The following is a 24,532-nucleotide window of genomic DNA, read 5'->3' as shown; positions in this document are numbered from 1 at the left end:
CCACGGGGTACAGGTGTCCTGGCTTTTCATCGCATCTGTATCTTTGGGGTAAATACCCAACAGTGCAATTGCTGGGTCATAGGGCAGGTCTATTTTTAACTCTTTGAGGAACCTCCACACAGTTTTCCAGAGTGGCTGCACCAGTTCACATTCCCACCAACAGTGTAAGAGGGTTCCCTTTTCTCCGCATCCTCTCCAACATTTGTGGTTTCCTGTCTTGTTAGTTTTCCCCATTCTCACGGGTGTGAGGTGGTATCTCATTGTGGTTTTGATTTGTATTTCCCTGATAGCAAGTGATGCAGAGCATTTTCTCATGTGCATGATGGCCATGTCTGTGTCTTCCTCTGTGAGATTTTTGTTCATGGCTTTTGCCCATTTCAGGATTGGATTGTTTGTTTCTTTGGTGCTGAGTTTAATAAGTTCTTTATAGATCTTGGAAACTAGCCCTCTGATACGTCATTTGCAAATATCTTCTCCCATTCTATAGGTTGTCTTTTAGTTTTGTTGACTGTATCCTTTGCTGTGCAGAAGCTTCTTATCTTGATGAAGTCCCAATAGTTCATTTTTGCTTTTGTTTCTTTTGCCTTCGTGGATGTATCTTGCAAGAAGTTGCTGTGGCCAAGTTCAAAAAGGGTGTTGCCTGTGTTCTCCTCTAGGATTTTGATGGAATCTTGTCTCACATTTAGATCTTTCATCCATTTTGAGTTTATCTTTGTGTATGGTGAAAGAGAGTGGTCTAGTTTCATTCTTCTGCATGTGGATGTCCAATTTTCCCAGCACCATTTATTGAAGAGACTGTCTTTCTTCCAGTGGATAGTCTTTCCTCCTTTTTTTTAAGATTTTTTTTAAAATTTATTCATGAGAAACACAAAGAGAGTGAGAGAGAGAGAGAGAGAGAAAGAGAGGCAGAGACACAGGACACAGGCAGAGGGAGACGCAGGCTCCATGCAGGGAGCCCGACGTGGGACTCGATCCTGGGACTCCAGGATCATGCCCTTTGCTGAAGGCAGGCGCTAAACCCACTGAGCCACCCAGGGATCCCTCTTTCCTCCTTTATCGAATATTAGTTGACCATAAAGTTGAGGGTCCACTTCTGGATTCTCTATTCTGTTCCATTGATCTATGTGTCTGTTTTTGTGCCAGTACCACACTGTCTTGATGACCACAGCTTTGTAGTACAACCTGAAATCTGGCATTGTGATGCTCCCAGCTATGTTTTTTTTTTTTTTTAATTCCCCTGGCTATTCAGGGTCTTTTCTGATTCCACACAAATCTTAAAATAAATTGTTCTAACTCTCTGAAGAAAGTCCATGGTATTTTGATAGGGATTGCATTAAACGTGTAAATTGCCCTGGGTAACATCGACATTTTCACAATATTAATTCTGCCGATCCATGAGCATGGAATATTTTTCCATTTCTTTGTGTCTTCCTCAATTTCTTTCAGAAGTATTCTATAGTTTTGAGGGTATAGATCCTTTACCTCTTTGGTTACATTTATTCCTAGGTATCTTATGCTTTTGGATGCAATTGTAAATGGGATTGACTCCTTAATTTCTCTTTCTTCAGTCTCATTGTTAGTGTATAGAAATGCCACTGACTTCTGGGCATTGATTTTGTATTCTGCCACGCTGCCAAATTGCTGTATGAGTTCTAGAAATCTTGGTGTGGAGGCTTTTGGGTTTTCTATGTAGAGCATCATGTCATTGGCAAAGAGGGAGAGTTTGACTTCTTCTTTGCCAATTTGAATGCCTTTAATATCTTTTTGTTGTTTGATTGCTGAGGCTAGGACTTCCAGTACTATGTTGAATAGCAGTGGTGAGAGTGGACATCCCTGTCTTGTTCCTGATCTTAGGGGAAAGGCTCCCAGTGCTTCCCCATTGAGAATGATATTTGCTGTGGGCTTTTCGTAGATGGCTTTTAAGATGTCGAGGAATGTTCCCTCTATCCCTACGCTCTGAAGAGTTTTGATCAGGAATGGATGCTGTATTTTGTCAAATGCTTTCTCTGCATCTATTGAGAGGATCATATGGTTCTTGGTTTTTCTCTTGTTGATATGATGAATCACATTGATTGTTTTACGAGTGTTGAACCAGCCTTGTGTCCCAGGAATAAATCCCACTTGGTCATGGTGAATAATTTTCTTAATGTACTGTTGGATCCTATTGGCTAGTATCTTGTTGAGAATTTTTGCATCCATGTTCATCAGGGATATTGGTCTATAATTCTCCTTACATAGTTTCTTATCTCTTCTTGCCTACTTAAGGATTTTGCTCAGAAAGTCTTCCCTCTCTATTCTGCATTAGAATTTTTGTTTTTTCATTGGATCATTCCCATCAACAAACATGCTCTCCTGTCAGGCATCTCCAAAATGAAAAATCTCCTTGACCCCACATCTTCCTTCACCAATTTTCCTTTATTTAATTAACAGCAAAATCTCCTAAAAGCAGATGTCTAGGTTTGTTATCTCCAATTCTTCCACATTCTATCTTGAATCCACTTCAAATTTTCTTTTCACCATTCCATAAAAACTGCTCTTTTCACGCTCAACAATGATCACCATGATGCTAAATCCAATAGCTTATTCTTAGTCTTTATTATACATGACCTATCTTGGTGACCATATGTCCCAGGTTGCACAGGACAGTCTTAGTTTTTGCCTATACTCTGTACATGATTATTAATAGCATTCTCTTTCATTCTCAGAAGTGTCTTATTTTGGACTACAAGTTACATGATCACATGACTCTACCTATTTGACACAGTTGTTCACTCTTTCTGTTTTGTTTTGTTTCACTCCCTATTTATTGAAACAATTTCTTCCCTTGGGTTCTGGAACATCTATCTCTTTTGCTTTTCCTTTTACTTTACTGGCCACTTCTTCAGAGGCATCTCTGCTGGCCTATTAATTTCTAAGCCATGGAGTGTCATCACCTAAATCTAAAATCTCTTCTCTTCTCTGTTACATTTCATTGATTTCATATCATCCCAGGCTAATGATTTTGATATTTTTTTTGATTTTTTTTTATTTTGATATTTTTATCTCCACTCCAAACTACTCCATTTTATCTCCACTCCAGACACATATATCAAAAAACCTACCTGACATTTTAGCTTGGTTGTATCTCAGACTTATACCCAAACCTTATGATCTTCCCCCTTAAATCAGTTTCTTTCAGTCTTATTATAGCCTAAAGACACTACATAATCTAACCATATCTCCTAATTGCCTCCTTGTTTATTGACCTTTAAGCCACTACACTGGCCTCCTTACTCTTATCCCAGAATGCTGGGCACTCTCATTCTCTGGGATTATGTTCCCTCAGCCTGGAATGCTCCAATTCCAGATATTCAAATGTCTTACTCTTTCACTCTTTCAGGTTTCTGATAAAATATCAACTTTTAAGTTGAGTCTTTCCCAGCCACTCTATTTTAAATTTACATCACCTTCACATTCCCAGCTCTCCCAAATATCCTTCCCTGTTTTATTTTTCTGCATAATATTTAAAACTATCTGGAATTCTACACATTTTATTTGTTGATTATTTCTGTCTCCCTCAATTGGAAGATAAGTTTCATGAAGACAAGTGATATTTGGGAAGAGACTTGAAGGAACTGAGTGATGGAGGGGGTCACAAGGATTTCTAGATGAAGGATATTCTGGGCAAGGGAAACAGGTGACATTATACAGCTTATGTTTTAAAAGGATCACATTGGTCACTGTGTGGAGAAAATGCTACCAGGGGAAATGGTAGAAGCAAAGGAATAGTAGAACACTATTACAGTCTTCTGATTTGAGCTCCAACATGTGAAGACCTTGAAAGTCATCACTCCCTTCCTTGGAGCAAGGAAAAATCCATATAAACTAAAGCTCAGTGATATTTCTTAGACTTATCAAAGAGAATTGAGGTTACAGGGCAATTCACTGTCCCAAAAACTCAAGAGACAGGTGAACTTAGAGAGTAATGGTCCATATTAGTTTACCTGGTACAGAAGTTACTGGAGCCAGTAACTGGTAGAAACATTTAAATGGCAATTGAAGAATTGCTGGAGGCTGAACATGGACAAACTTGAGAGTTAAAAACTTCTGGGGCCCAGTCTTGGGGTTGGGGCACACATTCATTAATTTTACCTTCAGGAGCACCATCAGATTCTCACAGTGAGGATCAGAGGAAAATCCCACATGTTTGGGCAGGAGGAGGGGAAAGTAACCATATTGAAATATGATCAGAAGATGGGACACCTGGGTGGCTCAGCGATTGAGCATCTGCTTTTGGCTCAGGGCATGATCTTAAAAAAAAAGAAAAGAAAAGAAAAGAAAAGAAAAGTGAGGGGATGGAGAAACATTTACCATGCAAAAAGATGTCAAAAGGAAGCCACTAGCAATAATTATATTGGACAAACTAGACTTTATTTTATTTTTTAAGATTTTATTTATTTATTCATGAGAGACACAGAGAGAGAGAAAGACATAAGTAGAGGGAGAAGCAGGCTCCTTGCAGGGAGCCTGATGTGGGACTCCATCCTGGGACTCCAGGATCATGCCCTGAGCCAAAGGCAGATGCTCGACACTGAGCCACCCAGGTGTCCCCAAACTAGACTTTAAAAGAAAGACTGTAACAAGAGAAAAAGAAAGACATTATATAATCATAAAAGGGACAATCCGGGCAGCCCCGGTGGCGCAGCGGTTTAGCGCCGCCTGCAGCCCAGGGCCTGATCCTGGAGACCCTGGATCGAATCCCATGTCAGGCTCTCTGCATAGTACCTGCTTCTCTCTCTGCCTGTGTCTGCGCCTCTCAATATCTCTCTCTCTCTCTCTCTCTGTGTGTGTCTATGAATAAATAAATAAAGTCTTTTAAAAAAAGGACAATCCAATAAGAAGATCCAACAATTGTAAATATTTATGCATCCAAAATGTGTATATCCACAGACATAAAATAATAACAAACTTAAACTCATTGATAATCATACAATAATAGTAGGGGACTTGAACACCCCACTGATAGCAATGGACAAATTAAGCAGAAAATCACAAAGGAAACAATGGCTTTGAATGACACATTGGACCAGATGGATTGAACAGATATATTCAGAACATACCAACCTAAAACAACAAAATACACATTCTTTTCAAGTGAACATGGGACATCCTCCAGAAGAGACCATATATAAGATCACATAACAGGCCTCAACAAATACAAAAAGACTGAAGACACACCATGCAACTTTTGTGACCACAATGCTACAAAATTAGAAGTCAACCACATGAAAAAATCTGGAAAGTCCACAAATACATGAAAGTGAAATAACATGCTTCTAGACAATGAATGAGTCAACCAGGAAATAAAGCAGATGCAAAAAGATACACGGCAGCAATGAGAGTGAAAAATACAACAGTCCAAAACATTTGGGATGCAAGAAAAGCAGCCCTAAGAAAGAAGTATATAACAATACATGCATACCTCAAGAACCAAGAAAATTCTCAAATAAACAAACTAACCTTACATATAAAGCAGCTATAAAAGAATAATGATCAAAGCCTAAAGCCAGCAGAAGGAAGGAAATAATAAAGATTAGAGGAAAAATAAATAATACAGAAACAAAAACAAAAACAAAACAAAACAAAAATAGAATACATCAGTGAAACCAGGATCTGGTTCTTTGAAAAAAATTCAAAATTGATAAACCTCTAGCCAGACTTTCCAGAAAGAAAATAGAAAGAACTCCAATAAATAACAAAAGAGAGAGGAGTAATAACCAACATCACAGAAATACAATTATAAGATAATATTATGAAAAATTACATGCCAATAAATTGGGCAACCTGGAAGGGATAAGTTCCTAGAAAGATATAAATTGCCAAAACTGAAACAGAAAAAAATAGAAAACTTGAAAAGACCAATAACCAGTAAAGAAACCAAATCAATAATTTAAAAAATTCCCAACAAATAAGTTCTGGTCCAGATGGCTTCACAGGTGAATTATACCAAAGATTTAAAGAAGAGTTAATACCTATTTTCTTAAAATATTCTGACAAATTGAGATGCCTGGGTGATTCAGTGGTTGAGTGTCTGCCTTCAGCTCAGAGCATGATTCTGGAGTCCCAGGATCGAGTCCCACATCAGTCTCCCTGCATGAAGCCTGCTTCTCCCTCTGCCTATGTCTCTGCCTCTCTCTGTGTCTCTCATGAATAAATAAATAACCTTAAATTTTAAAAAGGAGTGCAAACAAATAAAAAATGTATTTCGGCAAATAGAAAAGGAAGGAAAACTTCCAAATTCATTCTATCAGGCCAGTGTTACCCTGATAACAAAACCAGATAAAGATACCACAAAAAAGAGAACTACAGGCCAATATCTCTGATGAACATAGATGCAAAAATCCTCAACTATATACTAGCAAACCAAATACAACAATACATTCAAAAAATTATACGCTACAATCAAGTGAGAATTATTCCAACGATGCAATGCTGTTTCATTATTCACAAATCAAGCAATGTGATTCACTATATTAATAAAAGAAATGATAAGAACCATATGATCTTTCAAATGATGTAGAATAAGCATCTGACAAAAAACTCTCTATGGAGGGGGTTTAAAGGAAACATACCTCAACATCATAATGGTCATTTATGAAAAACTGACAGCTAATATTATCCTAAATTGGGCAAAAACTGAAGAGTGTTTCCTCCTTAGTCAGGAAGAAGGCAGGAGGTCCACTCTCACCAGACATTTAACATAGTACCAGCCACAGCAATCAGATAACTAAAAGAAATAAAAGGCTTACAAATTGGCAAGGAAGAAGTCAAAATTTTACTATTTCAGATGACATGATACTATATACAGAAAACCCTAACGACTTGACCAAAAAACTGCTACAGCTGATACATGAATTCATTATAGTTGCAGGATACAAAATCAAAGTACAGAAATCTGTTGCACTTTGATACACCAATAATAAAGCAGCAGAAAGAGAAATTAAGGAATCAGTTCCATTTACAATTGCACCAAAAACCATAAGATATCTAGGAATAAATCTAATCAAAGAGGTGAAATATCTGTATTCTGAAAACTATAAAACACTGATGAAAGAAATTGAAGAGGACAACAAAGAAATGGAAAAGCATTCCATGTTCATGTATTGGAAGAACAAGTATTGTTAAAATGTCTATACTACCCAAAGCAATCTACACATTTAATGCAATCCCTATCAAAGTGCCACCAGCATTTTTCATAGAGCTAGAACAAACTGCCAAAATTTATGGAACTACAAAAGATTCCACATAGTCAAAGCAACCTTGAAAGAAAAAAAAAAGCAAAGCTGGAGACATCTCTATTCCAGACTTAAAGTTACATTACAAAGCTGTAGTAGTCAACAGAGTATGGTGCTGGCACAAAAATGGACACATAGATCAATAGAACAGAATAAAATACCCAGAAATGAACCTACAACTATATCACCAATTAATCTTCAACAAAGAAGGAAAGTATATCCAATTGGAAAAAGAATGTCTCTTCAACAAATGGTATTGTGAATACTAGACTAGCCACATGTGGAAGAATGAATTTGGACCACTTTCTTACAGGAAACAGAAAAATAAACTCAAAATGGATTAAAGACCTAAATGTGAGACAGGAAACCACTAACATCCCAGAGAAGAACACAGGCAGCAACCTCTGACATTGACCACAGCAACTTCTTTCTAGATATGTCTCCTGAAGCAAGGAAATCAAAAGCAAAAATAATCTATTGGGACTTCATTAAAATAAAATGCTTCTGCACAGTGAAAGAAACAACAAAACTAAAAGGCATCCTATGGAGTGGGAGAAGATATTTGCAAATGACATATCCAAAAAGGAGTTAGTATCCAAATTATATAAAGAGTTTATAAAACTCAATGCCCAAAAATGAATAATCCAATTAAAATATGGGTAGAAGACATGAATAGATATTTTTTCCAAAAGAAGATATACAGATGGCCAACAGACACATGAAAAGATGCTCAACATTACTTATATCAGGGAAATACAAAACTACAATGAGATTTTTCTTCACACCTCTCAGAGTAGCTAAAATCAACAATACAAGAACCAATAGATGTTGGTGAGGATGTGGGGAAAGGGGAACCCTCTTGCACTATTGGTAGTAATGCAAACTGGTGCAGCCACTCTGGAAAACAGCATGGAGCGTTCCTCAAAAAGTTAAAAATAGAACCATCCTATGATCCAGAAATTGCACTACTAGGTATTTACCCAAAGAATACAAAAATAATGATTTAAAGGGATACATGCACCCCAATGTTCATAGACTTATCTACAAAAGGCAAATCTTGCAAATAGCCCAAGCGTCCATTGACTGACGAATGGATAAAGAAGATGTGGGTACATATATACAATGGGATATCACTCAGTCATAAAAAAATGAAATCTTGCCATTTGGAAGGACATGGATGGAGCTAGAGAGTATTATGCTCAGTGAAATAAGTCAGATTAAGACAAATACCATAGGATTTTACTCATATGTAGAATTTAAGAAACAAAACAAAGGAGGAATGGGGAAAATAGAGAGGCAAACCATGAAACAGTCTTAGCTATAGAGAACAAACAAACTCTCTTACCAAAATGGAGCTGGGTGGGGCGGAAGGGTGAAATAGGAGATGGGAATTAAGGAGTGTACTTGTGGGGATGAGCCCTGGGTGTTGTATGTAAGTGTTGAATCACTATGTTGTACATCTGAAACAATGTTACATCGTATGTTAACTAACTGGAATTCAAATAAAAACTTAACAATAAACAAAATAGCTGCACCCTCAGCTAAGCAGAGACAGCATAAACAAAGTGATGATTTTCCCTTAATTGGAAATTTGCTGCTGATATTTGGAAAGAAACTTCAAATTCTTGGGTGTGCTCATTTCTGATCAAAGTGTTGAGGTATTTTTTTGTCTGTCTGTTAGGTATTTTCCAAACGTTTTACAATAAGCTTGTGTTCTGAAATAAAAATGCAGCAAATATTATGAAAATATTAAGTCGTACTTACTGATTTATGCCCCCAAAGCACTTTAAGTTTTTATTTCAGAAAATATCCCTATGTTAGCTCTGTTCTAATCTGGCTCCCTGCCTTAAGCTCCATCCCTCCCACTCTCCCCTAACCCCTAGTCCACTCAATATTCTGCCTTTTTTCTTTCATTACTTTTTATTTTCATTTTACAGAAATAAAAACTAAAAGCCTGTGAAATTAAAAGGGATAGTAAAAATAATTGGCTCTGAGGTATATGGAGTTTCCAACAAATTTAAATTCTTTTTGCTATAGATTAAAACTATACAAATGCCCTTTTCAACTATGAATATTCATTTAGACAAAACCAGGTTGGAGCCAGAATTTACAATACAGGATTTTAATTAGCATCTTCAGAAAAGGGGATGTTATGAGTTGGAGTCATTTTAATGCATAAACATCCATATTTTTAGATGTATTGTTTATGGCTTTATACATTATATTAAATTTAAAACATTTTGTTAGAACAGACAATGTACGCAGTTCGAAATCATAGCATTTGGCAGGTTTTGGCATATACAATTCACTATCTAGACTATAATAAAATAGTATGTTAAGACAACATTTAAAAATTTTTTCTGCTAATATCTGGAAATGACAAAAACCTCAAATTAATAATATGTTTACTTTTATTAAATATCATTTAGACTTTGGGTTCCCAAACTGGATAACACTGCCACCTTGTGGCAAACACTGATTATTGACGGTTTTGTTTAAATATTAAAAAAACAAACCTATTTTTCCCTGGTGGTATTACAGCTACCTTGTGAAGATATTTGTATGGCTGATGGAGGCAGTCTCATTCTGTATTCCTAAGATGGGACAACTTGTATTAATAAGTAACTGAGCAAGAATATGCATTCTTGGTGTGTTCTCTTAAAATAAAAATTGTATAATGTTCAAACCCAACATTGTTTCAAAAGAAAAAAAACCTAAATGTCTTCCAAGTGATGCAAATGTTTGTGAGCCAAAATACCAAATAAACTAGTTAACAAATCTAGGTCATTAAACTGTAATTTCTAATTTTACCTCTTTAAGGGATCAACTGGACATGTCTCCTCTAAAATAGCAAAAAAACACAAATGTCATCCATCTCCCATAATAAATTATACAAACTGTTTGATTTTGTAAAGCAAACAGTAAAATTCCTTCATTCATTTCATGGCATTTCAGAAAAACCAAATGGTAACTGGGTTTTCCTAATTTTGTCTTAACTTTTCTTTCTTTTTTTTCTAAAAGATGTATTTATTTATTCATGAGAGACAGACAGAGAGAGAGAGAGAGAGAGAGAGAGAGGCAGAGACAGAAGCAGGTTCCTTACAGGGAGCCCGATATGGGACTCGATTCCGGATCCTGGAATCACGACCTGGGCCCAAGGCAGGTGCCCAACTTCTGAGCCACCGAGGCATCCCATTGTCTTAACTTTTCATTATGTGACCTAAGTCAGGTTACCTAACCTCTTTGAATCTGTTTTTCTACCTCAAAAATGGTCATAATTATATCATCTATGTCACTGGATTGTTGTGAAGATTAAGTGAATTATTACAAGTAAATTGTTTCATAAAACTATGCCTGACATCATTCATAAATTTTAGCTCTTATTATTATTACAAAAGGACTGAGATCAAATGTGCCTACATATAGTGTGTTAAGTTTAGTATAATTCTGTTATGTGACTTGATTTGCCTGTCCTGATATGAAAATGGGCTCTCTAGTTTCCATTTATAGCCAGTATGGGCCAAATGGCAATTGTGCCCCCCACAGTTCTATTTATTGTTCTGTCCATGGGATGGGCTTTGGACTCTGTCCCCATTCTTTGGGAATGGGGATTAGATTTGGGAAAGCTGGGATGCCTGGGTGGCTTAGTGGTTGAGTGTCTGCCTTTGGCTTAGGGTGTGATCCCGGGGTCCTGGGATCAAGTCCCACATTGGGATCCCTGCAGGGAGTCTGCTTCTCCCTCTGCCTGTGTCTCTGCCTCTCTCTGTGTGACTCTCATGAATAAATAAAATCTTTAAAAGATAACAAGATTTGGGAAAACTAGTTAATTCAAATTCTATTGTTCTATTAATAAATTATAGAATAACCGTATATACCTCACAGAGTTGCTTTGATGATTAAATGAAGTAATGCATATATAAGGCCCTTAACACAATGCGAGACTTAAACTAGCCTCAACCAAGGATCTCCAGTATACTTAAAAAATAAGTCATTCCATCTGTAACCATTTTAGCACCAATTACGTAATATACACTGTTGTGGAAATGAGCCAACAATTAAAATGATGAGAGAAGGGTTTCTGTGAGGGAGGAAGGGGTTAAAGGATAATATACTTAATTTCACAGATATGGGGGTGGAGAATAAGCATAGTGTATGTAAGAGATAGAATAGTGTAATGGTAAAATACCTGCAAATAAAGTTGGATAGACCTGGGCCTGAATTTAGGCTCTTCTCCAACTGTTGAGGCCTTAGTTAGTTTACCAAATCTTTGGAACTATTTTCCACAGAAGTGGGGATAATATGATTGCTATGGGATTAAATGAGAACATATAATGTGTTTCCCACTGAGCCTAGGTCATAAAGCATTTTCTGCTTTAGACACTTGAGCACCTCATTAGGACAACCTTCTTAAGTATTCTATTTTCTATGCCTACGGGAAAGAGGTAGTAAGTGGAAGTCAGGATAGCAATAGGAAGTGAATTATTTCAGGGCAGGGGCACAGGGAAAGCAGAATTAAGGCAACTATCTTTGAATTGAGTGGTTAAAATAGCAAGTACTTCTAGGGAGAGTGCCAAGCATAAACTCTAAGACTCCTTTCAACTTCTTGCTTCACCCTCTTAAACTCCTGGAAAAGAGGAAAAAGTGGTGGTCAAGTAGGCGCTGTCCCTCACCACATGAGGGAGGACTTAGACATGTAAATATGAACATTGTGACTTCATCATTATGATGCAGTGACTGTGCAAGGGGGTGAAGCAGTAATACTCCCCCAGGACCATTTTCTTCTTCCCCTCACTTCCCGCCTGTTGGCAGAGAAAGGCCAGATGACAACCTGAAACCCAGCCAAGCCTACAGCTGTGATCGCTGGTGAGGTCAACTCCAGCAAATCGGAGGCATCAATAATCTCCTTTAGGTAGTCCTTTATTTTCACCATTCTCATCTTGATAGAGGGATCTCAAAGTAGGAATCAAGTTGAGAAAAGACAGAAACATCCTAAAGCCTCCCACTACAGCGCTGTAGTTAAGGACTCCTGCTCCATCAAGACAGTCACTGGCCAACCAGTTATCTGCCAAACCATCATCTGCCAGCCAGTCCTCAGCCAACCAGTTCTAAGTCAACAAGTCTTAGCCAACCAGGGATGAATCAACTGGGCATGAACCAATCAAGCATGAACAAATCAAGCTTACCAGACAGGAATCAACCAGGGATGAGCCAGCCAGGCATGAGCTTATTTGGGGTGAACCAACTAAACATAAACCAACCAAATACAACCTTAACTGACATGAACCAACCAGGAATGAGCCAGCCAGGCGAGAGCCAAATAGGCAGGAGCCAACAAGGTACATGTCTATCTGACACAAACCAATCAGGCACATGGCAACTAGGTATGAGTCAACCAGGCCTAAGTCAACCAGCCATGTGGCAACCAGGCACGAGAAAACCACCCTTGAGCTTATTCAGTACAAGTCAACTAAGCATGAGGCAATCAGGCCCAAGCCAGCCATGCACGAGTCAACCAGGCCTGAGGCAACCAGGCCTGAGGCAACCAGGCCTGAGCCAATTCAGTATGGGTCAATCAGTCATAAGGCAACCAGGCTGGAGCCAATCAGGCACAAGTCAAGCAGGAACAAGCCAATCAGGGACAAGCCAAGCAGACAGAAACCAACCAAGTCCAAGCCAACCAGGCAGAAGCCAATCAGGCATGAGGCAGCCAAGCCTCATGAAATCTTTCCGAGTAAGACCTGCAGAGGCACATGACTGCCCAGAAATCCTGCGCCTAATTAAAGTAAGCATCTTTCTCCTTATTCTGTGGAGTTTCATAGCTTTAGTTTAGGGCCGAGAGTAAGGAAGGCATAGGTTGGGTTTGAATCCTAGCTTGGCTAATTATGACCCATGTACACAACATTTAACCTGTCTAGGCTTCGATTTTCACATCTAAAATCATGATCATAGTACTATCTATATTGAAAGAATTATTGTTATGGCATAAAACAAATTTCTTGACTTAGAATAGTGAGCTCAGAAGTGGGAGAGATGGATTCATGGAAATTTCAGGGACCTAATGGTGTACCTCCTGGGGAAATTTTAACTTTATTTTTATTTATTTATTTTTGGAAATTTTAACTTTAAAAGAGGATCTTAGAGAAGAGGGATGCTTCACTTAAATGAATGACCTTTTAGTGATAGAATTTCAGGTATTTATGGATAAGATTTTAGGGTAGGGAGTGTTGTTGCTTTTAAGACCACACCTATGTGTAGAAGCTAATGGTACAGAAAACAGCATTCATCCAGAACAAATCTTCCATACAATTTCAGAGAGTTCTTTGACTCCTGAGTCCCATACACAGCCTCCAGGAGTTCAAGAAGTTGGGTTAAAAATGCCTGATTTAAAAGTTCACTTTAATGGCCTTCCTGGAAATCATCCCAGTATAGTAAAGAGGACAAACTAATAGCCATGGTTACTGTGTTGAAGTTCTGTGGCACTCGAAGCAATTGCTTATATGATGCACAACCTAAACAATTCCGTATAAAAGTAGCAGCCTAGATTTTTAATGGAGTAAATATGAGGCTGGTATAAGGTGCAGGTTATAGATAAGAGAGCCTTATAAAAAGAGTTTTGCCATGAAAATGTTTTCATTTCTAATTTATGTTCCCTTTGATCAAAGAATGTATTTTCACAGCCAAAATAAAACACTAAACGTTTTCTAGTGAAATCTATCTGTTGAAATGATGCTAGGACCTATTACAGATCTGTAAGAACTGGGTTATCTATCCTTCTATGTCTTCCATTCTATTCTATCCTCACAAGTTCTCATATCATCTCTTTAACTGGCATTAATCTGCATGATTAGATCATCAATCAAAATATACAACACAACTACATTTTAGTCATTCCAGAAGCACATTTTTCCATGTAGAAAAAAATAAATTTTTTCGTAGCTTAGTATGTGACACCAAATTGGCAATTAATAAATTTATTATTGAATGGCAGTGAATATCTCTATCCAGAAAACTTATCTTCTTTATCTTTCAAAACATCACCAAAGGAAAAATAGATCACTGGACCCTCCCACTTCAATGAACCTGTATCTGTGGAGTTCCTGACCACAGTTACTTTTAAATTTGCCCCATGTACCTGAATATACAACAGAAGTTTCTTGGGAATAATTTTAATGAGTATTCACAGAAAAATAATAGAAAAACTAAATTACTTATTCTTATAAGACATTACATTACTTATTCGTAGACAATGAATGTAATAATTAATTAGCTTTCAGTTTTATGTTCTAATAATCTGGAAGTGGGCAGTGCTTTTCCAAGCATGAAATCCAAACCATGTATTAATTTGAATGTGCAAAAAAATGATAGAGTCAAAAGTCACCTTGATAAAGTTTAAACTGGGAAAAGCACCTCACAGGCAAACATGACAGACTTTTCTGTAAAGTCTACTAGCTTTATTGTATATTGACTTTGTGACATCTACCTTGACTATTCAGGAACACTTTTAACTTTTCTTTCACATTTCTGGTTGTATTCAAGACTAGTTACCTGGACAACCGATTTTCATGAGTGAGTTATCGACATAGTTCATCTCTCTACATACATTCTTTTATTGAATGTGCTACTTCAGATTTTAAGTTTCTAGACGACTGGAGTTAATTCTCATTTTTATTAATAGTGACTGGGACATCTTATATTAATAAATGCTCAATAAAAACTTCATGATTATTGTCCTAAGAATTTGTTATTAAACCTTAAACTGAAAGTTTTCTCTACTTTGATAGGAATTGGCTTCCTGTGAAAACATGCTAGATTCAGTGAAGTTAACAGTAACAGGTAAGATGTTTTATAGTATTTTCAGAGCTAAAAAAGAAACATGACATAATGTATACAGACATATTTCTTGTATTTAGGTATGTGGAAGCTGCTGCCCTTGGTACACAAAGATGATGCCATTAATAGTATTTACATGTGCAGGACATTAGTTTGATAGCTTTGTCAGTGATCCTCTATTTTATATTTTCCCCATTTTTAAAGTATGGAATTCATATTTAAGAGCTTTTACATCTTTATGAGGGCAATAGACTTTAACTAATTGTTAAAAGATAGAATGAGAAGTGTAACTGTTCAGATAAAGTAAATTTAATGCCCAATATGTTGGTAGTAGCTTGATAGGATGAAATGGATAAACACAAAATGGTGAACTATTTTTAAGATATTTACTCCATTTTGATAGCCAGCAATATTAAAACCATAGGCTAGTATTTTATGATTAATTAGAACTTTTCAGCCAGGAAATATGAACACCAAAAGAGATGATTAAAGCAGACAGAATCACACTCTTGGAATTCCAAATGAATTTGAAGATCAGCTTTACCATATCTGTGAAAAGGGATAGGGACTGGAATTCTGATAGGGATTGCATTAATTTTTTAGATCACTTTGAGTAGTACTGGCATGTTAACAATGTTGTCTTATGTATGAATACATGAGGTCTTTCTATTTATTTAGGTCCTTTTCTTTCAGCAATATTTTTGTAGTTTTCAGCATGCAACTATCTCACTTCCTTGGTTATATTTATTTCTAGTTGTTTACTTTAGGGGCCACTGTAAATGGAATTGCTTTCTTAGTTTACTTTTTTTATTTTTTTAAAAATTTTTTATTGGAGTTCAATTTGCCAACATATAGCATATCACCCAGTGCTCATCCTGTCACTTAGTTTACTTTTTAATTTGTTCTTTGATGTATAGAAACAAAACTGACTTTTGTTTGTTGATCTTACAGTCTGCAAATTTGCTGAATTCCTTTATTGTATATATTAACTTTTTTTTGGATTCTTTGAGATTTTTTATCAGTAGGATTGTGTCATCTGCAGAGATCAATTTACCTCTTCCTTTCTAATTTAGATAGCTTTTATTTTTTTCCTTTCTAATAGTTCTGGCTATAACTTCCAGTAAAATGTTGAATAGCAGTAGTAAAAGTAGGCATCCTGCCTTATTAATCTTAGGGGAGATGCCTTAAACCATTCACCATTGAATATGAAGTTAACTGTTCTTTATATTTTATGTAACTTTATTATGTTGAGGAATTTTCCTGTATTCCTAGTTTTCTGAGGACTTTTGTCATGAAAGTGTATTGTCAAATACCTTTTCTGCATCAATTGAGATGTTCATGTGCTTTTGTCCTTTTGCTCTGTTAATATGATGTATTATATTGATTGATTTTCTTATGATGAAACATCCTTTCATTCCTAGGATAAATCACACTTGGTCATGGGTCATGGTGAATGATTCTTGTACTATGCTGTGAGTTTAGTTTGCTTAGTTTGTTGACGATCTTTGCATCTATATTAATGAGTGGTATTGGTTTATAATTTTTTTTTCTTCTGATGTATTTTTTTATTTTTTGATTTATTTTTTATTGGTGCTCAATTTGCCAACATACAGAATAACACCCAGTGCTAATCCTATCAAGTGCCCCCCGCAGTGCCCATCACCCAGTCATCACCATCCCCCGCCCACCTCCCTTTCTACTACCCCTAGTTGCTTTCCCAGAGTTAGGAGTCCCTCATGTTCTCTCTCCCTTTCTGATATTTCCCCTTATTGATTCTCCTTTCCCCTTTATTGGCTTTCACTATTTTTTATATTATCCAAATAAATGAGACCATATAATGTTTGTCCGTCTCCGATTGACTTATTTCACTCAGCATAATACCCTCCAGTTCCATCCATGTCGAAGCAAATGGTATTTGTCATTTCTAATGGCTGAGTAATATTCCATTGTATACATATACCACATCTTCTTTATCCATTCATCTTTCGATGGACACCAAGGCTCCTTCCAAAGTTTGGGTATTGTGGACGTTGTTGCTATAAACATCGGGGTGCAGGTGTCGCGGCGTTCCACTGCATCTGTATTTTTGGGGTAAATCCTCAGCAGTGCAATTTCTGGGTGGTAGGGCACATCTATTTTTAACTCTTTGAGGAACCTCCACACAGTGTTTCAGAGTGGCTGCACCAGTTAACATTCCCACCAACAGTGCAAGAGGGTTCCCCTTTCTCCACATACTCTCCAACAATTGTGGTTTCCTGCCTTGTTAATTTTCCCCCATTCTCACTGGTGTGAGGTGGTATCTCATTGTGGTTTTGATTTGTATTTCCCTGATGGCCAATGATGCAGAGCATTTTCTCATGGGCTTGTTGGCCATGTCTATGTCTTCCTCTGTGAGATCTCTGTTCATATCTTTTGCCCATTTCATGATTGGATTTGTTGGTTTATTTCTTTGCTGTTGAGTTTAAAAAGTTCTTTATAAATTTTGGAAACTAGCCCTTTATCTGATACATCATTTGCAAATATCTTCTCGCATTCTATAGGTTGTCTTTTAGTTTTGTTGACTGTATCCTTTGCTGTGCAGAAGCTTCTTATCTTGATGAAGTCCCAATAGTTCATTTTTGCTTTTGTTTCTCTTGCCTTCATGGATGTATCGTGCAAGAATTTACTGTGGCCGAGTTCAAAAAGTGTGTTGTCTGTGTTCTACTCTAAGATTTTGATGGATTTATGTCTCCCATTTAGATTTTTCATCCATTTTGAGTTTATATTTGTGTATGGTGAAAGAGAGTGGTCTAGTTTCATTCTTCTGCATGTGGATGTCCAATTTTCCCAGCACCATTTATTGAAGAGACTGTCTTTTTTCCAGTGGATAGTCTTTCCTGCTTTGTCAAATATTAGTTGACCATAAAGTTGAGGGTCCACTTCTGGATTCTCTATTCTGTTCCATTGATCTATGTGTCTGTTTTTGTGCCAGTAACATACTGTCTTGATGACTACAGCTTTGTAGCACAACCTGAAATCTGGCATTGTGATGCCCCCAGCTATGGTTTTCTTTTTTAATATTCCCCTGGCTATTCGGGGTCTTTTCTGATTCCACACAAATCTTAAGATAATTTGTTCAACTCTCTCAAGAAAGTCCATAGTATTTTATTAGGGATTGCATTAATTGTGTAAATTGCCCTGGGTAACATTGACATTTTCACAATATTAATTCTTCCAATCCATGAGCATGGAATATTTTTCCATCTCTTTGTGTCTTCCTCAGTTTCTTTCAGAAGTGTTCTGTAGTTTTTAGGGTATAGATCCTTTACCTCTTTGGTTAGGTTTATTCCTAGATATCTTATGCTTTTGGATGCAATTGTCAATGGGATTGACTCCTTAATTTCTCTTTTTTCAGTGTAATTCTTAACGTATAGAAATGCCACTGATATCTGGGCATAGATTTTGTATCCTGCCACACTGCCGAATTGCTGTATGAGTTCTAGCAATCTTGGCATGGAGTCTTTTGGGTTCTCTATGTACAGTATCATGTCATCTGTGAAGAGGAAGAGTTTGACTTCTTCTTTGCCAATTTGAATGCCTTTTATTTCTTTTTGTTGTCTGATTGCTGAGGCTAGGAATTCTAGTACTATGTTGAATAGCAGTGGTGAAAGTGGACATCCCTGTCTTGTCCCTGATCTTACGGGAAAGGCTCCCAGTGTTTCCCCATTGAGAAGGATATTTGCTGTGGGCTTTTCGTAGATGGCTTTTAAAAGGCTGAGGAATATTCCCTCTATCCCTACACTGTGAAGAGTTTTGATGAGGAATGGATGCTGTATTTTGTCAAATGCTTTCTCTGCATCTATTGAGAGGATCATAAGGTTCTTTTTTTTCTCTTGCTGATATGATGAATCACATTGATTGTTTTACGAGTGTTGAACCAGCCTTGCATCCCGGGGATAAATCCCACTTGGTCATGGTGAATAATCTTCTTAATGTATTGTTGTATCCTATTGGCTAATATCTTGTTGAGAATTTTTGCATCCATGTTCATCAGGGATATTGGTCTCTAATTCTCATTTTTGGTGGGGTCTTCGCCTGGTTTTGGAATTAAGGTGATGCTGGCCTCACAGAACGAGTCTGGAAGTATTTCATCTCTTTCTATCTTTCTGAACAGCTTTAGTAGAATAGTTACAGTTTCTTCTTTAAATGTTTGATAGAATTCGCCTGGGAAGTAATCTGGCCCTGGACTTTTGTGTCTTGGGAGGTTTTTGATGACTGCTTCAATTTCCTCCCTGGTTATTGGCCTGTTCAGGTTTTCTATTTCTTCTTGCTCCAGTTTTGGTATTTTGTGGTTTTCCAGAAATGCATCCATTTCTTCTACATTGCCCTATTTATTGGCGTATAGCTGTTCATAATATGTTTTTAAAATCGTTTGTATTTCCTTGGTGTTGGTAGTGATCTCTTTCTCATTCATGGTTTTATTAATTTAAGTCTTTTCTCTCTTCTTTTTAATAAGACTGGCTAATGGCTTTTCCATCTTATTAATACTTTCAAAGAACCAACTTCTGGTTTTGTTTATCTGTTCCACAGTTCTTCTGGTCTTGATTTCATTGATTTCTGCTCGAATATTTATTAACACTCTACTTCTGCTGGGTGTAGCACCTATTTGATATTTTCTCTCCAGCTCCTTTAGGTGTAAGGTAAGCTTTAGTATTTGAGTTCTTTCCAGTTTTTGAATGGATGCTTGTATTGGGATGTATTTCCCCTCAGGACTGCTTTTGCTGTATCCCAAAGATTTTGAATGGTTGTATCTTCATTCTCATTAGTTTCCATGAATCTTTTTAATTCTTCTCTAATTTCCTGATTGACCCTTTCATATTTTAGCAAGATGGTCCTTTACCTCCACGTGTTTGAAATCCTTCCAAACTTCTTGTGATTTACTTCTAGTTTCAAAGCATTATGGTCTGAAAATATGCAGGGGACGATCCCAATCTTTTGGTATCGGTTCAGACCTGATTTGCGACCCAGTATGTGGTCCATTCTGGAGAAAGTTACATGTGCACTTGAGGAGAAAGTGTATTCAGTTGCATTTGGATGTAAAGTTCTGTAAATATCTGTGAAATCCATCTGGTCCAGTGTATCATTTAAAGCTCTCGTTTCTTTGGAGATGTTGTGTTAGAATACCTGTCGATTGTAGAAAGCGCTAGACTGAAGTCTCCAAGTATAAGTGTATTATTATCTAAGTATGTCTTAACTTTGGTTATTAATTGATTGATAGGCTTGGCAGCTCCCACATTCAGGGCATATATATTGATGATTGTTAAGTCCTCTTGTTGGATAGATCCTTTAAGTATGATATAGTGTCCCTCTTCATCTCTCATTAGAGTCTTTGGGATAAACTTTAGTTTATCTGATATAAGGATGGCTACCCCTGTTTTCTTTTGAGGACCATTTGAATGGTACATGGTTCTCCAACCTTTTATTTTCAGGCTGTAGGTGTCCTTATGTCTTAAATGCGTCTCTTGTAGACAGCAACTAGATGGGTCTTGCTTTTTTATCCAGCCTGAAACCTTTTGATCGGGTCATGAAGGCCATTCCCATTCAGAGTTACTATTGAAAGATATGAGTTTTAGTGTCATCATGATACCTATTCAGTCCCTGTTTTGTGGATTGTTTCCTTGGACTTCCTCTTTCTTTTACAGAGTCCCCCTTAATATTTCTTGGAGAACTGGTTTGGAGGTCCCTTTTGTTTTGGTTTCTGCCTATCTTGAAGCTCTTTATCTCTCCTTCTATTCTGAATGAGCGCCTGCTGGATAAAGTATTCTTGACTGTAGGTTCTTCTCTTTTAGGACCCTGAATATATCCTGCCAGCCCTTTCTGGCCTGCCAGGTCTTGGTGGAGAGGGCTGCTGTTAATCTAATATTTCTCCCCATAAAGTTTAGGGATATCTTGTCTCTTGGTGCTTTAAGGATCTTCTCTTTATCTTTGGAATTTGCAAGCTTAAGTATTAAATGTTGAGGTGTTGAACGGTTTTTATTGATTTTAGGAGGGGATCTCTCTCCTGGATCTGAATGCCTGTTTCTCTTCCCAGATTAGGAAAGTTTTCAGCTATGATTTGTTCAAATACATATTCTGGACCTCTTTCCCTTTCGGCACCCTTGGGAACCTCAATTAAACGTAGATTTTTCTTCCTGAGGCTTTCACTTATTTCCCTTAATCTATCCTCATGACCTTTTCATTGTCTCTTTTTTCCTCAGTTTCCCTCTTTGCCATCAACTTGTCTTCTATGTCACTCACTCGTTCTTCTACCTCGTTAACCCTCGTCGTTAGGACCTCTCGTTTGGATTGCATCTCATTTAATTGATTTTTATTTTCTGCCTGATTAGATCTAAATTCTGGAGTCATGAAGTCTTTTGAGTCCTTTGTGCTTTTTTCTAGAGCCACAAGTAGCTTTATACTTGTGCTTCTGAATTGGGTTTCTGACGCTGAATTGTAATCCAAATTTTGTAACTCTTTGGGAGAGAAGACTGTTTCTGATTCTTTCTTTTGAGGTGAGTTTCTCCTTCTAGTCATTTTGCTCAGTGAAGAGTGGCCAAAAACCAATTGTATTGGGACAAGGAGAAAAAGAAGAGAAAGAAGAATAGAAAAAGAAAAAAAGGAAAAAAACGAAGAAGGAAAAAAAAGGAGAAGAGAAAAAAAAAGGGGTGTAAGCAAACAGAAAACAAAAAACAAGGTGGCGTATCCTCTGTTTCTATATACTGTAAATCCCTTTACTTCCCCTGGAACTTTCCTGCTGGGTCAATAATTTGTTTTTCCCCTGTCCGTCTAGCTGGTTCTGGTGAGGGGCCTGCTGTGCTGATTCTCAGGTGTCTGCACTTGGGGGAGCTGCTCAGTCTCCTGCTTGGTGCAAGGCTCAGTGAAAGTTGTTTAACCTGTTTACCCTGTGAGGCCACTGTGAAGCTCAGTGGGGGTTGTTTACCCTTGAGGCCCCAGAAGGAACAACCACAGTGGTGGCGGCCAGCTCTCCAGCCTTGTAAATCAGCTCCGGCAGTAACTATGGAGCTCTCAGTCTGCAGGGGCCTGGATGCTCCCGCGTGCGGGCTGCTGATCTGCACAGCTTGGGGGGGGCCTGGTGGCAGGAGTTTCCTTGCTGTCCTGTGCCCTCCCGGCTTCTGCCTGTCCCAGGGGGGATCGCCGGATCTTGGGCTGTGTCCCCCGGCACCCTGGGCTCCAGGGCCTGTGCTGTTGGAATCACGCTCCCTGCCTCGCAGCTCCTTCTGTGCGGAGCCTCTGCTGGAGCCGCCTCCGAGCTGCACCTGGTTCCAGCCGGGCGCGTGCTGCAGCCCTTTAGGGAGCTAGGCCGCGGGGTGTGGCACGCTCTCCCCGGGGCACAGGTGCTCTGTTAGTGCCCCTGGGAGCCTGAGAGCATCCCCGCCCTCCTGGGATCCTGTCCGAGTTCCCTGGGAGCGCCTTTCCTACGCCTTTCCTACCGGGAAGATTGGTGAAGCTCCTGCTTCTCCGGGACGGGGCTTTCCTGTCCTGGAGGCACTCGCCACGGCCTTAGCCCTGCTCCTCGTGGAGCCCCTCCCCCTTGGATGCCTTTTGTTTCTTTATTTCTTTCCCCCGTCTTCCTACCTTGAAAGAAGCGCAAACTCTTCTCACTGTAGCATTCCAGCTGTTCTCTCTTTAAATTTCAAGCCGAATTCATAGGTTTTCAGGATGATTTGAAAGTTATCTAGGTAATTTTGTGGGGACAGGTGACTTGGGGACCCTACTCTTCTGCCATTTTGCCCAGCCTCTTCTTGCGATGTATTTTTTAATATTTTTTTATTTATTTAAGAGAGAGCCAGAGAGAGAACAAGTTGGGGTAGGGGCAGAGGAAGAGGGAAAAGCAGACGCCTCTGCTGAGTGGGGAGTCCAGTGGGGCTCTATCCCAGGACCCTGAGAACATGACCTGAGCGGAAGGCAGATGCTTAACTGAGCCACCCAGGGTCACCTCTTGTGATGTGTTTACTTGTCTTTGCTATCAAAGTAATAGTGACTTCATAGAATGAGGACGTTTCTTCCTCTTCAAAAGTTTTGGAAGAGTTTAAGGATTGTGTTAATTCTTCTTTAAATATTTGATAGAACTCACCAGAGAAATCATCTCATGGTTCCTAACTTTTCTTTGTTGAGAAATATTTTGATTACTGATTCAAACTCTTGTTACAGGTCTGCTCATATTTTTTCTTTAATCAGTTTAGGTCATTTGTAATTTTAAAGGAATTTGTTCATTTCTTCTAGGTTATCTAATTTCTTGGTGTAAAGTTCATAGTATTTACTTATAATCCTTTTCATCTCTGTAATGTTAGTGTTGTTTTATTTCTTTTTTTAAAAGATTTTATTTATTTATTCATGAGAGACACAGAGAGAGAGGCAGACACAGGCAGACGGAGAAGCAGACTCCATGCAGGGAGCCTGACGTGGGACTCGATCCTAGGTCTCCAGGATCACGCCCTGGCCTGAAGGTGGCGCTAAACCGCTGAGCCATCTGGGCTGCCCTGTTATTTTATTTTTGACTTTAATTACTTGCATCTTCTCTCTTGTCAGTCTAGTTGTCAATTTATTGATATTTTCAAAAATCCAACTTTTGGTATTACTGATTTTTCTCTATTGTACTTTTTTCCCCCTTTATTTTGTTTATCTCTGCTCTAAACTTTATTATTACCTCTCTTCTATTAGCTTTGGGCTTACTTTGCTCCTTTTTTCTAGTTTCTTAAGGTATAAGATTAGGTTATTGCTTGAGATCTTTTTAAATGTAGGCATTTATAGGTGTAAGTTTCCAAGCACTGTTTTCACTACACTCCATAAGTTTCATATGTTGTATTTTCACTTTCATTCATCTCTAAGTGTTTTCTAATTTCCCTTGTAATTTCTTCTTTGAACTAGTGGTTAAGAGTGCATTAATTTCTACATGATATTCCTAGTTTCCTTCTGCTGTTGATTTCTAGTTTCATTCCACTATGATTAGAAAAGATACTTCTATGATTTCACTCTTTCAAATTTTATTGACTTGTTTTTTTTGGCCTAAGATATGGTCTATCCTAGAGAAAGTTCCATGTGCATTTGAGAAAAATGTGCATTGTGTTGCTGTTTGGTGTAGTGTACTGTGTATTTATTTTAGGTCCATTTGATATATATTGTTCAAATAATCTAGTAAATTATTCATCTCTGTCTGGTTGTTAAATATATTACTGAAATTGAAGACTTGACGTTTCCAACTCTTATTGTAGAGCTATTTTTCTATCTTCAACTCTGTCAGTATTTGCTTCATATATTTTGGTGCTCTGAGATTGGTACATAAATGTTTATAAATGTTTATCTTCTTGGTGAATTGATCCTTTTATTATCAAATAACCTCATTCTTTGTCTCTTTTAACAGTTCTAACTTAAAAGTTTATTGTGTCTGA

The 24,532-nt window shown here is 37.8% G+C and overlaps 2 protein-coding genes across 12 annotated transcripts in view; one reads left to right on the top strand and one right to left on the bottom strand.

Moving 5' to 3' along the window:
* APOOL (apolipoprotein O like) overlaps positions 1-24,532 on the bottom strand; it is a 240,886-nt gene that overhangs the window by 94,964 nt on the left and 121,390 nt on the right. Inside the window, exon 9 of one of the 8 annotated variants that reach the window (XM_049107868.1) lies at positions 4,154-4,289. The exons of 6 other annotated variants lie outside the window; for them this stretch is intronic. In XM_049107868.1, the coding sequence (XP_048963825.1) occupies positions 4,252-4,289 (38 nt within the window). In that variant the 3' untranslated portion in view covers positions 4,154-4,251. Of the gene's footprint in view, positions 1-4,153; positions 4,290-24,532 lie in introns of those variants that run through there. One more of the 8 variants, XM_049107865.1, reaches the window with a different exon arrangement.
* SATL1 (spermidine/spermine N1-acetyl transferase like 1) overlaps positions 12,032-24,532 on the top strand; it is a 28,489-nt gene continuing 15,988 nt past the window's right edge. For 2 of the 4 annotated variants that reach the window (XM_025431836.3, XM_025431839.3), the window contains exons 1-2: positions 12,034-13,056; positions 15,056-15,107. In XM_025431836.3, coding sequence (XP_025287621.1) covers positions 12,409-13,056; positions 15,056-15,107 — 700 coding nt within the window. In that variant the 5' untranslated portion in view covers positions 12,034-12,408. Of the gene's footprint in view, positions 13,057-15,055; positions 15,108-24,532 lie in introns of all 4 variants that reach the window. The other 2 variants (XM_025431837.3, XM_025431838.3) reach the window with 2 other exon arrangements.

The sequence above is a fragment of the Canis lupus genome, chromosome X (assembly GCF_003254725.2).
Source record: "Canis lupus dingo isolate Sandy chromosome X, ASM325472v2, whole genome shotgun sequence".
Taxonomy (NCBI): Eukaryota; Metazoa; Chordata; class Mammalia; order Carnivora; family Canidae; genus Canis; species Canis lupus.
Note: the sequence above shows the minus strand (reverse complement) of the source record. Positions and strands in the feature narration are given on the sequence as shown.